General features: G+C 36.6%; 1 protein-coding gene across 2 annotated transcripts in view; it reads left to right on the top strand.

Annotated features, from left to right (window-relative positions):
* The window catches only part of AHCTF1 (AT-hook containing transcription factor 1), an 87,042-nt gene that overhangs the window by 22,977 nt on the left and 45,449 nt on the right, over positions 1-18,616 (top strand). For both annotated transcript variants that reach the window (XM_038393964.2, XM_043512276.1), the window contains exons 5-15: positions 556-763; positions 4,882-4,998; positions 6,521-6,605; positions 9,149-9,299; positions 12,561-12,693; positions 12,786-12,967; positions 13,462-13,523; positions 16,178-16,306; positions 17,959-18,049; positions 18,131-18,220; positions 18,404-18,544. In XM_038393964.2, coding sequence (XP_038249892.1) covers positions 556-763; positions 4,882-4,998; positions 6,521-6,605; positions 9,149-9,299; positions 12,561-12,693; positions 12,786-12,967; positions 13,462-13,523; positions 16,178-16,306; positions 17,959-18,049; positions 18,131-18,220; positions 18,404-18,544 — 1,389 coding nt within the window. The remainder of the gene's footprint in view (positions 1-555; positions 764-4,881; positions 4,999-6,520; positions 6,606-9,148; positions 9,300-12,560; positions 12,694-12,785; positions 12,968-13,461; positions 13,524-16,177; positions 16,307-17,958; positions 18,050-18,130; positions 18,221-18,403; positions 18,545-18,616) is intronic.

Genomic DNA, 18,616 nt, shown 5'->3' with positions numbered 1-18,616 from the left:
TCTGCATGGGCATGTAGAGGAAAGGAGAGGGACACTTTAAAAAAAAACAGAAAAACAAAAAAAACCCCTAATTTAAAAAACAAGCAAACCTGCATTTGGATGTATAGAATTTCTCAATTGCATCCAACATTTCAATATTATGGAGATATCTTAGTGGCTTCATAGTGGGGGTCGCTTTTGAATATGGGCTTAAAGGATATAAATAAACTTCATGCTTGAGGGCATAAGTAAACCACTGACTGACAGGGTCTAGAAAGAAACTTACCCTGTGAACCAGTCTATTTCATAATTGTCTATTATGTGGATTTTTGTACGTTAAAGTATCTGGGACAAAAGACTGGTCTAGATGGACTACTGGTCTAATCCAATTTGATAATTCCTGTGCTCTTAAAATGAGCTTGAAGTGTAAATACTAATTGAAAAGACTGCATAAACTGCACATTTGACAGGGAGTAGGGTATTCGATAATATATAGCATAATGCTAAGCTTTTAACATTTATCCTGAAAAAGCTGAAGAATGTAACCTCTTATGTTGCATGATATTGTGTGTGTAGACCTAGAAGTGATAACTGGGATCCCTGCTGAAATCCCACAAATAAGAGAAGCTGTGACCAGAGAGGGGCGACATCTCTGTTTCCAGTTACTAAGTCCATCTGGAGCAGCTGTAACAACCTTATGCTACATAAGCAGGAGCAATCAGCTGGTTGTGGGATTCTCAGATGGCTATCTTTCACTGTGGAATATGAAAACCTTGAAGAAGGAGTAAGTATGCCTTTATATGTGTGTCAATATCTGGAGGCGGAGAACTCAGTTATTTCACTTACCTGATTTAGGTTAAATAGAAAAGTAACTTTGATCAAATGCTGAGTGTTGAAATTCTTGAATACAGTGTTGAAACCTTTAGAAGCCAATCCTAGATTAATCTTTTTTAGTGGTTTTGCCTGATTTTTTTTTTCTTTCTCTTAACTGATTCCTTTAACTGCTTCATCTACAAAATAAAGAATCTTGGTTATAATGACTAGAATATGAGAGAACTGCTTTGTGTAAAATTAAGGCAAAGTAGTTCAATCTTTCAGTAGTGTATAATGAATAAGGGAAATTTAGAAGAGACATTGATTTTACTGTAACGATTTTTTCCAAGACCCTGTCACAGCTAGGTGTACTTCTTTACAAAGTTAAAGTATATTATTTACATAACTGTTAGAAATATCTCTGTGACTACTTAAAATCTTAGATGAGACCAGTGGGACAGATTGAAATTAGGGCTGTCAAGTGATTTTAAAATAATTAATTGCAATTAATCGCTGTGTTAAACAATAATAGAATACCGTTTATTTAAATATTTTTGGATGTTTTCTACGTTTTCAAATATATTGATTTCAGTTACAACACAGAATACAAAGTGTACAGTGCTCAATTTATATTTTTGATTACAAATATTTGTACTGTAAAAAACAAAAATAGTATTTTTCAATTCACTAATACAAGTATTATAGTGCAATCTCTTTATCATTAAATTTGAACGAACAAATGTAGAATTATGTACAAAAAATAATTGCACTCAAAAACAAAACAATGTAAAACCTTAGTAGCGATTGGTTGCTACTTGTTCAGCCAATCGCTCAGACAAACAAGTTTGTTTACATTTGCAGGAGATAATGCTGCCCGCTTCTTGTTTACAATGTCACCCAAAGTGTGCCCGTTCGTGCTTCAGATACCATTCCAGAGGACATGTGTCCATGCTGATGATAGGTTCTGCTCAATAACCATCCAAAGCAGTGTGGAGGGATGCATGTTCATTTTCATCTTCTGAGTCAGATGCCACCAGCAGAAGCTTGACTTTTTTTTTTTTTTTTTTTTGGTGGTTCTGGTTCTGTTTCCGCATCAGAGTGTGGCTTTTTCAAGACTTTTGAAAGCATGCTGTACACCTCATCCATCTCAGATTTTGGAAGCCACTTCAGATTCTTAAACCTTGGGTTGAGTACTGTAGCTATCTTTAGAAATGTCATATTGGTACCTTTTGTGTTTTGTCCAATCTGCAGTTAGTGTTCTTAAAACAAACAACGTATGCTGGGTCATCATCTGAGACTATTACATGAAATCTCCCCCTTCCCCCCCCCAAGGAGTTCACTCACAAATGTAACTAATGCCATTTTTTTAACGAGCGTCATCAGCATGGAAGCATGTCCTCTGGAATGGTGGCCAAAGCATGAAGGGGCATACGAATGTTTGGCATATCTGGCACGTAAATATCTTACTTTCAGGTGACGTAAATAGGAAGTGGGCAGCATTATCTCACATAAATGTAAACAAACTTGTTTGTCTTAGTGATTCGCTGAACAAGAAGTAGGACTGAGTAGACTTGTAGGCTCTAAAGTTTTATATTGTTGGGGGTTTTTTTGAGTGCAGTTATGTAACAAACTCTACATTTGTAAACTGTACATTCACAAAAGAGATTGCACTCCAGCAATTGTATGAGGTGAGTTGAAAAATACTATTTATCATTTTTACAGTACAAATATTTGTAATGGAAAACAATATAAAGTGAGCACTGTAAACTTTGTATTCTGTGTTTGTAATTGAAATAATTATATTTGAAAATATTTAAAACATTTTAGTTGGTATTCTACTGTTTAACAGTGTGATTAAAACTACGATTAATAGTGATAAATTTTTTTTGAGTTAATTCTGTGAGTTAACTGTGATTAATTGACAGCCCTAATTAAAACATCTAACAGATCATTTGTGCCTGAAAAATAGCCTTTCCCACATTCCAGTCATGACTGAGATTGGAGACTGTTCCACCTTGGGACTGGTCTCTCTTGTTCTATCACTGCTCCAGTCTCTCATCTATTACTGACATGGTTAAAGGGATGCATCAGTGAAAACTGGATGCTTATATAGTGGGCCACAGACTCTGGGTGTGTAGATGTGGTTCTACATTATATAGAAAAGTTCTCTTTCTATAGAAAAGTTTTATATCTTCACTGTTGGCTTATAAAATGCTTAAATAATGCATAGCATTTATGCTTTCCAGTGTTAATTAGATGGGTAAGTAATTCTTTTTTCTTAAAAGAATAATACTGTCTTGATAAAAATGGATTCCACATGTTTGCTAAGATCTTGGAGAATAGAACAAGGAGTGTGCCAATCAAACTTGTGGGCAAAAGAAACATGGGGAAATATTCTAGAGGCTAGGATTAAAATACATTATTAGATTAGAAAATTAACTTAAATCAAAATGGGATTCATTTAAGTAAACGTGTAATGGCTCACCAGAAATTGTTGAATGTATACATGTATAAGGATGCAATATTGGTAAGTGGTTGTACTAGAAAGAAGGTTCTAGGGCTTCGGGTAAATAGAGTGAGTAGGTCACAAAGACAAATGTATTTAAACCCCTTAGTCTAGAAACAGGTAATTAATTCTACTTGGCACTGATTTGATTTCAGCTGAAATCAAATGTGCTAAGTTTTCGGTACCACATTTTGAAAAAAAGACAATGCAGAGGAGATTGGCAAAAATGATAAAATTTTGAAAATCAGGCCTATAATAAAATGCTCAGATAATTAGTTTGAGTTCTACCTTGTCAGGTGTGCAAAGGAGATGTTATAATTTATCCCAAACCACTTATGTTAATCATCAAGGAAAGAAGGAAGAAAGAAATGGTTTTGGGTACCAAGTATCAGAGGAGTAGCTGTATTAATCTGTATTCACAAAAACAACAAGGAGTCCGGTGGCACCTTAAAGAGTAACAGATTTGTTTGGGCATAAGCTTTTGTGGGTAAAAAACCCACTCCTTCAGATTCATGGTAAAACTTCAGTTAAATAGAACAATCTGCTCCATTGTTAGAGATGTTCAAAGCTGGACTTTTCTCCTAGAAGTGTCAAAGGAGAGAGAATGCATTGATCCTACAGTAATGCAAGGGATAGATTAGAATAGTGGTTCTCAACCAGGGGGTATGCAGAGATCTTCCAGGGATACGTCAACTCATCTAGATATTTGTCTAGTTTTACAACAGGCTACATAAAAAGCACTAGTGAAGTCAGTACAAATTAAAATTTCATATAGATAATGACTTCTTTATATTGCTCTGTATGCTATATCAGTGTTTCTCAACCTGGGATCGCGGATAGGTTTAGGGGTGTTGCAAGTGCAGGGCTGGCATTAGGGGATGGCAAGCAGGGAAATTGCCTGGAGCCCCACACCACACGGGGCCCCACAAAGCTAAGTTACATGCTTCAGCCCCAGGTGGTGGGGCTTGGCTTGAAGCCCTGCCACTTGGGACTGAAATCAGACTCTTGAAAGGGGTACAGTAGTCTGGAAAGGTTGAGAACCACTGGATTAGAAGACTCTTTGGAAGATCTTTCTAATTCAAATGAGTCTGAGGAAAGATTAAGTTTATTTTACATAGCTGGATTAAACAAATTACATAGCATTTTTGAAAACTTCTGGTCTGGTCAAAAGGAAACAGGTAAAAGTCCTAAAAGTAACCCAACTACTTGTTTGCTCTTTTGGTCATCATTGTGTTTCGAGCAGATTTTTTCCATCCAGCTATTCATACTGACTGTTCATTTAACTACAATCGCCCAGGAAAAAACATAGAACACATCAATAGGTGTGAGTAGTCCAAATGTTCATAATATTGTACTTATTTACATTGAAGTTTATTTGTGGTCATGTTGCTCGATTGCCTAGCTTTAGTAAATCCTTCTGAAATTGTTAAAAATGCACTCTAAAATTAAAATAAACTTTTAAATAATAAGTATTTCTGGCTTGAGAAAATGCTGTGGCTTTTAAGTGCTGCTTGGAACACTTGGAAGGATAAATGTCAGACATCTAATCACCCGATTTAATTCCTCCCACCACTTTGTTCTAGATACCACTTTCAGCTAGAAGGAGGGAGGATACCTGTCTATGCTGTTACTTTTCAAGAACCTGAAAATGATCCCCGCAATTGCTGTTACTTATGGGCAGTTCAGTCTACACAAGAAAGGTGAGTGAAGACTGATTTAGAAAACTAAATGATCTGTTGTCCAACTGACTTTGAGAGGGCATACATACGCAACTCTGAACATGTTATAAATGTAAATCTTTCCCTGGGCTACTAATTGGAGAATTGATCCCTTAATATTACATTTTTGTTTACAATTGAAGGACCAATATGTAGTGTTGTAGCTATGAATCATTTCAATCTTGTAATCTTAATCTTTTTGAATCTACTCTGGCGTTTTTAAAAAAAAATGTTTTTGATCACTTAGAAATTGTAAGTGTACTCAGTTTAACCTTGAGAATGGAACCTCAAGTGCCACCTCTATAATAGCTGAGAAGTAGTGAGGCTTTTAAGTGTAACTTCAGTCTGTTGCCTTCTTGCTACAAAATGGGATTGTGAATCTTAATTGCTCTCGTAAATAGAATTTAAACCATTATAGCACTGGTGAAATGCCAGTGAAAGTTGCAGCCATGCAAATGACTTTACTTTTTGTATTTTACAAAAAGCTTTATACTTGACTTTTAGGTAGCTTTCATAGATCTCCTGCAAGTACAGAGGGACAGGATCTACTGAGTACTACTGTGATGAACACCTAGAAATGCCTTTTTCCTAGAGCAATTTTCTAGTTTTGTTTTGTCTGGTTTTAAATGTCCCAAGTGATAAGCTACTATCACTTGTCTTGGAAGACTATTCGTTATCAAAGGTATTTCATGACCCCTTATTTCTGTCTTTGACATTTATAAGGTACCCAGCATCTTATATCTGAGCACCAGTATATGTGTGTGTATATATATGTTTTATACACTTTTTTTTTTTCTTCCTGTGTAATACTCTCTCCGTTTGAGTTGTGGCTTTCAGAGCAGTTTTTTATTGCATTTATTCAAATAGCTGTTTTAGAGTTGTTTTTGTTGCATTTTGGTTGTTTCCCAAGAGCCTGGGGGATGCTTTAATATAAAAACTTTAATTTGTTCAGGTTTTCAGAAAGTAGGCAAAACAGAAGTATAACTATCCTTTTAATCATTCTTTCTCAAACTCAAAACTTTGGTGGTTCTTTAGTTTCATATCATGACAAAATAATACAATCAGAGCATGCTGTGTAGATTGTAAGTTTAAATTTAAGGCTCTTTGGGTAAAGGTTCCTGCATTAACATTTCATTGTAAAGAACTGATGCTGGTAGTGTTTTTTATAGATGAATGTTAACGCTCTGGAAAATTGTGTGGTTAACATTAATCTGAAGTTCACGGAGTTAAGCAAAAAAGCAGAGTTCCGGAATTCAGTCAATTAAATACCGAGTGCCAAATGAAAAAATCTTCAAATTTATCTCTTCTCCTACAATTGTCCAAATATAACAAATTGTAATTGTATGGAAAGTAGGTTGTTTTCCAGTTTATAACAGAAACATCATCTTTTTAAATGTGCAATACAATATGATTCTCCTTTGCTTTGGCAATAGCTACTTATCAGATATTTCAGGTGGATTACAAAGGTGCTGAAATTATACTCAAACTCATAATTTCTTTCTAGTGAAGGAGATGTTGTGAGTTTGCATCTGCTGCAGTTAGCCTTTGGTGACAGAAAACGCTTGGCATCAGGACAAATCATGTATGAGGTAAAGTATGTGTGTCTGTGAAATACAACTAACGCTGTGTATTAATCTAAAAATGGAAACAGTAATATTTGCTGTCATGGTTGGGGCTAGGGATACCATTCTCATGTCTTTCTGAATGCACTAATTTCAGGCCTTGGATCTCATGCCTTACCTTCATGGGTTGGGTTCTCCCACTTTTAGATGGGAGTACTAGACTGCGGTACCACGTGTATCAACTGTGTTTACCTTCCACTGGACTTGATACCTGGTTTACTTCCCTTTAGGAGCTGGGACCAGTGGTATATATACTGTAACCAAGACAGCTTTCTTAAATCAAAGCATAAGAGAAGAGGGGTTTTTTAGGTTTGTTTTTTTTTTTTTAAACAACCCATATTTATAGATGGTTTGTTTCTTCCCTAAAGGCTTAGGAAGATCAATATAATCCCATACCCTCTTGCCTCTGGGGTATGGGTGGCCGCCAGTACCTCAGTCTCCCTGACCTTCAGGGACTCCCTTTTTAAATCTAGACAAAGGTCTTCGTTCTGTCCTCTGAGTCTTGGACCTAATTAAATGGGTTGGGCTGCTCAGCACCTGTCTGAGTGAATGCATCTTCAATGTCTCTACTCTGTTGAAGTGTTTGCCAGGAGATGAGAAAATCACCTCTATTTCTTGACAACTCTGCTAGTGAATTAACACAATATATGTATACAATAAACAACACAATGACCTGATCAAGATACAGTATTCATAAATTATTAGACAGCTGCGAATCTGTCATACTTATACCACATTAATCTTAACAAAAATCACTTTATTCTGTGCACTATCAAGGTTTGAAAAAACTACTTCTGGAAAGTTTGACGCAAATGACAGTAATCTGACGTAACAATTCCTCCCTCTTTATCCACACTTTCTGTTTTGATACTATTCTTTCCAAATATTTTGGAAGCAGTGTGGATGCATATAATTTACATTAACTTTTTGAAGTATGAAATTAGGATATTTTTGTAGTACTTTACTATGTTGTTGGCTTGAAAAATAACTACTTTCATAGGCTTAAATCTCCCCGTGTTTTCAGTTTCCTCCTGTCATGTGCATCCCTTACACAAGAAAAGCTCCTTTCCCATCATAGTTCATGTGAGTGTTGACTATATAAATGTTTAGGTACTGAAAGAAGATGTCTTTCAATTTTGCAAAATAAAAATTGATAGTATGAGGACAAGGTATAAATATTATAAAGTGATTAAACTTTTTTTTTAAATATGGATGCCATTGCTTTATCTTAGTTCACATGCACAGTCATAGTGAAAGCGAAGTTCATACACTGCTCTGGATTAACAGAATGTGCTCTGCTTTACCTTTGGTTTTGATTTTTTTTAAAAGGGCTTTGCATTGTAATTTAGTCATGCTTTTCGTTTTATATTGCCATGAGTGCTTTGGCAGGAGGATATTGGGAAGCTTCTCAAAATTATTTTTTCTCCCTTCAGCTTCAATTTTCCATGTTTGTGCTTCACTTTATGCTGTTGTACTAGGGCTCTGGCTAAAAAAATCTTTTTCTCTGTTCTTCCCTGTGTGTGGTCTCCTCCCACTCCCACCCTGCCCGCCAAGCAAACACACACAAATTTTTACACCTCATAAGAGTTCCCACCTCATGGCTTCCATTACCCTTATTTGCCCTGTACCAATGTGTTGACACACAAACTTTGTGTATCCCAGCACTGCTTGATTTCAGATGCATCTTTTGATAAAGTCTGACTGGCATAACTATACATGAATTCCCAGAGTTGCTAAGTGTGTGTATGTGAAATGTTCATTTTTCTTTTCACATTAAATAAAGCTTGTTTGGATGAGAGAGTGTGATATGGAGGAATGTGTGGACTTGTTTCGTCTTTTTAAAAAAAAAAAAAATCTTGAAAATGTGGGTAGATTAGGATGACTGTAGAAATGTATATTTAGCTTTTTAAGAAAAAAGAAAAGGAGTACTTGTGGCACCTTAGAGACTAACAAATTTATTAGAGCATAAGCTTTTGTGAGCTACAGCTCACTTCATCGGATGCATCCGATGAAGTGAGCTATAGCTCACGAAAGCTTATGCTCTAATAAATTTGTTAGTCTCTAAGGTGCCACAAGTACTCCTTTTCTTTTTGCGAATACAGACTAACACGGCTGCTACTATGAAACCTAGCTTTTTAAGGTTGTTGTTATTATAGGGGGTTTAAAGAAATAAAAAAGGAAAACTTAACTATTTAACTAGTAGTCAATAGCTACTGCTAAGTCCTTGTAAAACTGGATAATAGTAGGAAAATTCTCCTGAATAGTGAAAATGATGGACATGATTAGCATTTTGTGTCTACTTGGTTTTGTATCACCTTACCAAAATTAGTTCCTCAGATCTAGGGTTATTGAATACTTCATTGCACTTAATTTCTGTAACATGCCAGAATATATTCTTAAAATACGTAATTTTGGATTCCTTTGGTTGACTCATAAGAGATGCAGTCTCTTCCATATTTAAGTGTAATATCATATATATTCATTTCAAATAACTTTTATTTGTCTTTCAGGGTTTGGAGTACTGTGAAGAAAGGTACAGTCTAGACCTCACAGGTGGAGTCTTTTCATTAAGAGGGCAGACTAGCAATACCAAACTACTCAGTTGTCAGACTATAGAAAAATTTCGCAGCCATGTTGACAGAGAGGATGGCATGAATGAAGGTTTGTTGCTAGGTCCAAAAAATTTTCCAGTTGAACTGTAACATAATGCTTTTGAAGAAAACAGTGGAGTTGAATTCTAAAAATATGTTAGTGCTGTACCCACAGCCCTAACAGTTTACTTGAATAGCTGTGTAGAATAAACATGTTTAAAGACTAAAAGTAAGATGTTTGAGTTGCAATTAATATGGAAAGTGACAGTGGAACAGGGAAACCTAATACATAAAGTACATGATTAAATTGGAAAAATTATCTCTCTCTCTCTCTCTGAGGTGTAGGCTTTTTGGTGGTCAGCTGCCTTTTTAACTTAAAGGTAAGTTAAAAGTATAATAATGCTTTGGAAACAGATTGTCCAAAGCTGTATTCTGGCTAGGCCTTTTTAATGCTCTCCTGTTCTTGTTGTGTGGAGGACTTAAAAAGGAATGTGAAATTTTTGCTTACATGCAGTAGTTGCAGGAAAAGATGATACAACTATTTCTATAATTAGTAAATACAGCAGGCATAAGCTACAAAGGCTGCCCAAAACATGGAGTTCATACTGCTCGCCAATTTCTCCTGTAGGCTGTTGCGCACATTCCTTCTGTGCAGACAACTGGGCTGCTTTCAAGTTTGTTTGTATTTAAATAGCCAAATTAGATTGAGCTGTTAAACTCCAGATTATCTGTTTTAACTACATACTGAAACCGGAAAGTGGTCAGCTGCTTGCGGTGCTGATGAGCCAAAAGGGCTTCAATCTGTGAAGGAAAATTTCCATATATGAGGAGAAAGGAGTCCTCTTCTCTTTTCTCTTCTCTTCTCTTCTCCTCTCCCCCCTCCCCCATTTAACCTCTGTAGCTTGAACAAACACAATGAAAATAGCTCTCTTTGAGTGGGGGAAAAAAAGCACTTTAGTTGGGTGATATTTTATTTCTAGGAAGTAAGATGAACTTTAAACATCTATACTCATAGGGAAAAGTATTTGGCTTTGAATGCTTTCCACCTCCACCCCCCTCAGGGAAATCTAAGTGTCTATAACTTTTTGAGGGATAAATGTAACATAATTTTATTTTGAAAATTAACATAATTTTTCTTTATGGAAAGATGGGGTCCAGGATTTGTAAAGACAAAATCAAACCTCCCTGGACCCCCCCGCTGCACATTGTTAACCTGGGGCTAGTCTGTGCTTCTCTGTTCTAAAGCATGGAGCCGCTAGACTTTCTCAGTGGAACATCTGTACAAATTTAACATTGGCAAAACATCTTTGTTCCCTTACCTTGTTTTCAGAACTGGCAGAACCATTTTTTGTTGTTGAAATCCTTAAAACAAAAAATCAGCCTAGGGCAGATGGTTGTATGATTTAACTTTGGCAGTTATAAGTAGCTGAAAACAGGGTCTTGCAATGAAAAATGTTAAGCAGTTTTAACTAATGAAGCCCTGCCAGTTCCACCTATAATTTTTTATAAAACTTTTGATATTAAGTGTTCCTTTAAACTGCCTCTTTCCCAATCCCCCTTGTACTTATTTCACTTTGAAGCAGTAGTCTGAGGCTCACTCATATGACAGATAGGCACAAACTGCGTTCTGAAAATGTTCCCACATGATATCAATCCAAGTTATAGTTTGCAATTCTCTTCTCCCTTTCAGGTAGATAGACTATAATAAGGAGTTCACTATCTTAAGCTATGTCTACACCACTGCCATAAGTCGACCTATGCTACACAGCTCCAGCTACGTGAATAACATAGCTGGAGTTGACATACCTTAGGTCGAGTTACCGCGGGGTCTGTACTGCAGGGAGTTGACAGGAGAAGCTCTCCCATCGACTTACCTTACTCTTCTCGTCGGGGGTAGAATACAGGGGTCAACTGGAGAGCAGTCTGCTGTTGATTTGGCAGGTCTTCACTTGACCTGCTAAATTGACCACCAGTGGATCGATCTCAGAGCGTCTATCCTGGCTGTAGTGTAGACCTGCTTTCAGGATTAATCTACACTAGAAAATTAGGTTGGCATAAGTCACTCAGGAGTGTGAAAAATCCACACCCCTGAACAGTGTAGTTTAGCTCATCTGCATCCCCATATAGACTGTGTTAGGTCGATGGAAGAATTCTTCTGTCAACCTAGCTACTGCCTCTTGGGGAGGTGGATTACCTATGATGATGGGAGAATCCTTCCTGTCGGCATAGATAGAAAGCTGCAGCACTTCAGTATAGACACTAAGTGTAAACAAGCCTGTAGTTATTTGAACCATTGATCTAAAATAGAATAGTAGGCTTCCTGTGAGATGAAGGAAGAGGAAGACAGCTTCTTTGTTAAGATTTTCTGTGAAGACTTTCTGCTACTGCTGGTCAGAGAGCACATGCTGAAAGAGCAAAAGCTGTGTTGTGGTAAACTGATGCAGTTGTTTTTTAAACTTAAAGAATCAATGACTTCAAAGATAATTTGAGCAATTAACAAAACAGAAGATAGAACAGAGGCTCACAGAAGAACATTTGTAGGAAATGGGATGGGGACCCCAGACTGGAAATGATGTACCTAGAAGAACCTAATAATGGTAAAAAAATTCCTATATTAGATTTGTATAGTTACTTTTTTTTCCCATATTCCCTGCACCAATAGGAGAATATTAATGCCTGTGCTTTGCTCACATTTAGAGGAAACTCCCTTTCTGCCCCATCAAAAAACAACCCTTACTGGAAACAACTGAAGTATTAGGCAACATATGTTGTGTTTTTAAATTAAGGTATATCAGTTATGTTACGTGATATTCTTGTGACCCTTGTACTTTGAATCCGGTTGAAAAGTGGCTATTCTAGAAGCATGTAAATGAGGCAATTACACAATGATCAGTAAATGAATAATGCAAACCACTAATCTGACATTCATCCGAATTTCATATTGATGATACTTCTTAAAGGTGATAACTTCTATTTTTTTTTAACACATAGCTACATATTTTGATAAATTAACTGTGGAAATATGGGAAATTCAGATTAGCCTGGTCCCAACAATAGATATTTTATTAAATCTGATACATGAACAAAATGAAACTGGCTTATAGCTACCAAAGGATTTAACATTTCATTATCTTTAAGACAGTAAGGCATTCTGCCAAAATATTGAGTTTTGTTTTTCTATTTAAATATGTTAGTCTCTAAGGTGCCACAAGCACTCCTTTTTCTTTTTGTTTTTCTAAAAAAGTGTTTAGTATGAGAAGTTGAACTAAAACTCGTTACTGTGTAGCAGTATCTGCTGATTTATTTTAAAGAAATGCCATCTTTCTTACAGTAATATCTCCTGATACCAGTGTGTCAGTCTTCAGTTGGCAAGTGAATACATATGGCCAGGGCAAACCATCTACTTATTTGGGCATATTTGACATAAATCGCTGGTACCATGCTCAGATGCCAGATTCTTTAAGGTGAGACTTCATTGGGTGTATTTTACGTAGCTTTCAAAATGGTTATAAATGATTAATTGACATCTTACTTGTATGTATTTACTTTGTCTAAGACCAGGGGAATTTCTTCATAATTGCCCCTATTTTGCATTATGGTCATTGGATGCTGTAGTGAGTATGACTTCTCCACACCACATCTTGGATATTCTGGTACATGAGCGAAGCTTAAGTCGTGGAGTTCCTCCTTCATATCCGCCTCCTGAGCAGTTTTTTAATCCAAGCACCTACACTTTTGGTATGTATTTGAGCTTAGCTGACTTTAGGAGAGCAAGCTTAGTAAGAGAATTTAGGTTAACTTGTCATTTATTGATTTATTTTTTTTTTGTTTGTTTCCTGTGTGTGACTTTTAACAATTGGAAACATATTTTACTTTCAAAATATTTCTTTAATATTGGAAAGTATTTTAGACAGATTGCCAGATTTTGATATCTAATGCATTTGTAATATGGCCTGTGAAGAAATGATTGTTACAGAAATTAAATAGTTTTAATTTGTGTACTGTGCTAGAGCTGTTCTATATAGTATATAGTCTAGGTAAAATTTCCACACAGATGTGTGAATGTTGCAAAATAAATTTGTAAGTGAACTAATGAGCCAAATAACTATTTATTTAGTTTTTTAATCCACTCCCAATATTAACCCCATTTTTAATAGAAGCTGTTTACTTTGTATTGCTGTGCCATACCCTCAAAATGTAGCTTTTTAGCCAACTGCTCTTTGTTTTCTTAGATGCTACTTGTTTGTTGAACTCTGGAGTTGTTCACATGACTTGCACTGGGTTTCAGAAGGAGGTACTACTTTTTGTTTTTTTCTTTCTAGCTTTTTCTGCTATCTAGAAATGTTCATCCTCTGTCATTTGTATTGAACTGATTTATATTTACCAATGGAGGGAGGAGAGCATTTTGTACCAAAAGGGCTATATCTTGCCCCATTAAAGTCAGTGGTAAAATTCCTATTGGCTTCAATTGAAACAGGTCCTAAATATGTGTAGATGAGTCTGATGTAGATTTCTCAGGAGGTAACGATAAAACCGTATATGACTTGGTTCAAATTCTAGATTATGGAGAGGTAACATCCTTGTCTCTCCATACATAAGGTTGCAACTGTTCCTTTTAAGCCTGGATTTTCATTATTACACAATTTAGGACAGGTAAAAGATTTGAAAATTTGGTGGATAATTTAGGATGGAGAGGATTTTGTTTGTGTATTTCATGCATACAGGTCCAAGCACAGCTTTCAAGTACTTCATGGTTTAGAGCTACTGCGAGAGAGTCTGGACCTGGGACCTTACATTTTTAGGAGGGAAATTCTTTTCTGAGTTGGAAAAGGGAGCACCAATTACATTTCACCTCACTAAATTTTTGGTACTTAAGGAGTTATAAACTGAAATTGTACATGTAGTGGGTGTTTCCATATGCAGTAGAAATTGAGTGTAAGAGTCTTCAGCACATGTTTACATTACTTCAAAATATTCATGAGCTGGATACTGTCTAGTCCTTGCTCCCTCATTAGCTGGCACTTCAGCAGAAATACAATAACTCCTCACTTGATGTTGTAGTTATGTTCCTGAAAAATGCTACTTTAAGCGAAATGATGTTAAGCGGATCCAATTTCCCCATAAGAATTAATGTAAATAGGGAGGGCTAGGTTCCAGGGAAACTTTTTTCACCAGACAAACTACATTTTATTTAATTTATATATATACGCACTCTCTCTAAGTTTTAAACAAACAATTTAATATTGTACACAGCAATGATGACTGTGAAGCTTGGTTAAGGTGGTGAAGTCAGAGGATGGGCATGCCTTACTGCTACGTGATGGTCTAGCAGTCGGCTGAGCCGTCAAGGGTTAACGTGTTGTTAATGTAGCCTCACACTCTACAAGGCAACACGAATGGAAGGAGGGTTGACAGCATGGCAGAGAGAGACAGACACCGTGTTAGTCTGTATTTGCAAAAAGAAAAGGAGTACTTGTGGCACCTTAGAGACTAACAAATTTATTTGAGCATAAGCTTTCGTGAGCTACAGCTCACTTCGTTGGATGCATCAGACACTGTGTGTGAGAGGGAGACGTGCATTTCCCCTTTAAGTATGCTGGCCCTACTCTAAGTACATTGCCTTTTTAACTAGATTAGCAAATGGAGACAGCCGCTGCTGCCAGCAAGCTCCCTCTGTCCTGAGCCCTGTCGTGTCTCCCCAGCTCTGTGGAGATAAAGTAGAGAAGCATGGGGGCGGCAGGAGCTGGGGGAAGAGGGCACCCTGACATTAGCATCCCTCTTCCCCCCACCTCTGCAGAGCTCGCAGGAGGCTCCCGGGAGCAGCTCCAAGGCGGAGGGCAGGAGCAGCACACGGCTGTGTGTGTGTGTGTGGGGGGGGGGACAGCTGAACTGCCCGGCAATTGATAGCCTGCTGGGCAGCTGTCGTACACAGAACTTAGGTGAGCGGGGAGCTAATGGGGGGCTGCCGGTCCACCCTGGTTTCAAGCCCCCACCAGCTAGCTCCAGTGGGCTGCTCTTTCTGCAAGCAGTCGACAAAGCAGGTGGCTGCCAAACAGCGTTTTATGAGGGGGCATTGGAAACGTTTAAATGAGTATGTTCTCTAATTGATCAGCAACAAAACGACGTTAACTGGGATGACTTTAAGTGAGGAGTTACTGTAAACTCTGGGGTGCTGGTTCAGCCACTCAGGCAAAGAGCTATGGCTGATGCACTTCCAACTTTGTTGCTGTCCCTGTGTGAGAAGCACCTGTAGGTGTTTTTTTAAAAAAAAAAAAAAAAAAAAAAAAAAAAGCCACAAGAGTGTGCATTCTTGGCCCTTGTGGGCATTCCTTTACACTTCTCAAAAGTTATTCTTGTAATTTAAGACAAATCTGGTAAATTACAATCATGTAGCTCAACTAAGGAGCAAAAACTCCCCAAAATTGCACATCTTTTGGCTGTTTTTTCAAATCTCTATTTTTCCCACGGATGAAAACAGAGAGAATCTCACTTAGTTTTTGGGTGTGTGTGTGTGTGTGTGTGTGTGTGTGTGTGTGTGTGTGTAATTTTAGCATTCATTTCTTTTGGGATGCTAGAGGCAACATTTAAGTAGCAGCATGGTGTGTATGTTAGAGAAGCTAGACAAATATTTAGACAAGATAGCCTAATGGCTGATGTCTTATTTGAGTAATCCGAGACTTATTTTGTGAATTGTCATTGTTCAAGTATGTGCTTTGTTGCTTTAGTATGCCATCTTAAAGATACACAGTTGTTAAATTTACATGCCAACTTGGTAAAGTATACTTGCAATGTAAGATTTCTTTTCTGCTTCTATTTTGAGAAGAGAAGCATTTTAGGGGTGTTTATAACATTTCTGTTGTAAATAACTACTCGTTTGTCAATCAAATAAACGTCAGAGTTGAATAATTATAGCTGTCTTAATTTGAAATTTTGTCATTAATGTTTCAGACCTTACATTTTTTAAAGAAATCTGGTTCTTCTTTAAATGAAGCCATTCCTGATAACTTCAATAGATGTCTTATCGCTGGCTTGCTCTCTCCGAGACTTATTGATGTACAGCCTTCTAGTTTAAGTCAGGTGAGTATATATTGGCATTTTGTTTAAATGAAATTATTGTAAAACTACAAGAAAATGTAATATCTTCATACGATTTACCTGTGGGGTAAAACACACACATATATAATACAGTTGGCTGAAATAATAGATTTTCTAAATGAATGCAAATTAATTTGTATGAAACTGTCTAAGTAAGTCATGTAGATCAACTTGAGCTGGAGAATGACTTAATTTGGTGTCAAAATTTTTTGTATCCATTACTGAACTATGAATATATTGACATGGACTTACCTAGTAATAACCTTCTACTCTAGTAGACTTGACCTTCTACTCTAGTAATAAACTTGTGCACTGTGGTGATGTGGAACTTGCTTAGGATTTTCCTTTGATATAGTGTTCTTTTTACTTATAGAAAGAGCTATAGCAAAGCTTTTGAAAGAGAAAGTTGAAATAGCATTTTAAATTCTAGAAATCTGAGCATCATAACTTCTGTGTAAATTACTGTGAATAAGTTATTTTTACTGGAAAGGAATGAATGTTTTACAGTGTTCAAGATCAGAATGTCAAGTAGTCCTAAGGGTAAACCACAGCATAATGATCAGAAGGATTGGCTTACCTAAAATAACAGTAAAATACACTTGCTTAAAATCAACTGTTCATTTTAACATTGCATGACAATGCTTAGCTGTTGCCTACATTTTCTGACAGGAAAAACATCATTCTGTCTGTTGAACTTGCAAATGTTGAAATTTTGCATAGTGGGGTTGAGATAGAGGGGAAACTACTAAAAATGAGCTTAACCTGAAAAACATCTTATTGTAAAGTGTATCGACTTTGAAAACTGTTTCCCACCACCAGAGTTAGGATCATTGAGAACTCCGATGATGGCATTAAAGATGTAACTGTGAAACAAAACAAAATTGGTTTTACCTTCTTCTGCTCTTTTAGGTTGTATTAAAAACTACTTGATGCACTTCCAGCAGAAAGAAGCCACCTTCTTGTTCTCATGAGAAATACCTGATTTTTTTTCACTTACTTTCCTTGTTAACAGACTTTCCCAAGATTATTGGAAAGATGTGATTTTTAGTTGTACTACTTACTTCTCCAGCCAAAATATGTATTTTGAAGGCAGGAATACTGAAGTCCTTATATTGTAATAAAACAGTAAAGTGCAAGAAACCTTCATCAAAGAACTATTTTCATGGTGTTGCTCCTTTCTTTTCATAAAACCGTTGCTAGTTTTCAAATCTCTGGACAGTAAGGTCAACAAACAGCAAGCGCACAGATGCTTTTCCCCCCCAGCGCACTTATAGCATATAGGTATTTCTTCCTATTCTTTGATGTGTCCTACCCCTAATCACAGAGTAAATAACTTTTTAGAATTCAGTATTTGAAGGGATGAAAAGGATAAGAGACAAACTCTGTTAAACACTTTGAAACTCTGCTTTTGGAACGTTTTATCTACAGCTAAGATGTCTGGAAAGAATCATCTGGGGATAAAACATTTCTAATCATACTTCGCTAATTTTGTGCTGATTTTGTTCAAACGTAATAACTGATTTGTTTTTGGCATCCAGATACATTGCATACAATTAGAAATCTTATTTACTATTGCTGGCTTGAAATCATTTGAATCTTTTTTACTATCTATTTTATCTCTGTTACATTTTTAGGAGGAGCAGTTAGAAGCTATATTATCTGCTGCTGTTCAAACAAGTTCTTTAGGACTTCTTACTGGCTGCATCAAACAGTGGACAGCTGAAGGTAATATTCTGCTTTTTATTAACTTTATTCTTTGTCCTAGACAAGAATTTGTTCTCATGATTTTTTTTTTTTTTTAAATAGAACAACCAAACTCAGCTGCTAACCTGCGCTTTGTTCTTGAGTGGACATGGAATAAAGTGATTTACACAAAAGATGAGTTTGACCGAATGTGTAAGTACTAGAGTATAGTAATTTTCCAGGAATTAAGTGTTGTATTTCCTAATTTGAATACATGCAGTAATGCGGGTGTATTAGTACTTCACGTGATAGTTTGTATGTATGCAGAAATGCTTTTAATTCTTCTCCTGAAGTTGTGTACAGACTAACATACAATGTTTGTTTGTCCTTTTTAAGGTGTTCCACTGTTTGATGGCTCATGTAACTTCATTGATCCACAGACTATACAGTCTCTTCAGCACTGCCAATTGCTTCTTAGCAACCTTAGCACAGTCTTGAACTGCTTTCTGACAGAAGCACAAGAGCTCACTGAGAGAGGTTTGTAACAGTATTATCAACTTGAAGTATGTTTTATTATGAAATGTGTTGCCTAAGGTAGAGGAATAGGCC

The sequence above is a fragment of the Dermochelys coriacea genome, chromosome 3 (assembly GCF_009764565.3).
Source record: "Dermochelys coriacea isolate rDerCor1 chromosome 3, rDerCor1.pri.v4, whole genome shotgun sequence".
Classification (NCBI taxonomy): Eukaryota; Metazoa; Chordata; order Testudines; family Dermochelyidae; genus Dermochelys; species Dermochelys coriacea.
The sequence above is the reverse complement of the archived record's forward strand: the minus strand, read 5'-3'. Positions and strand labels throughout refer to the sequence as shown.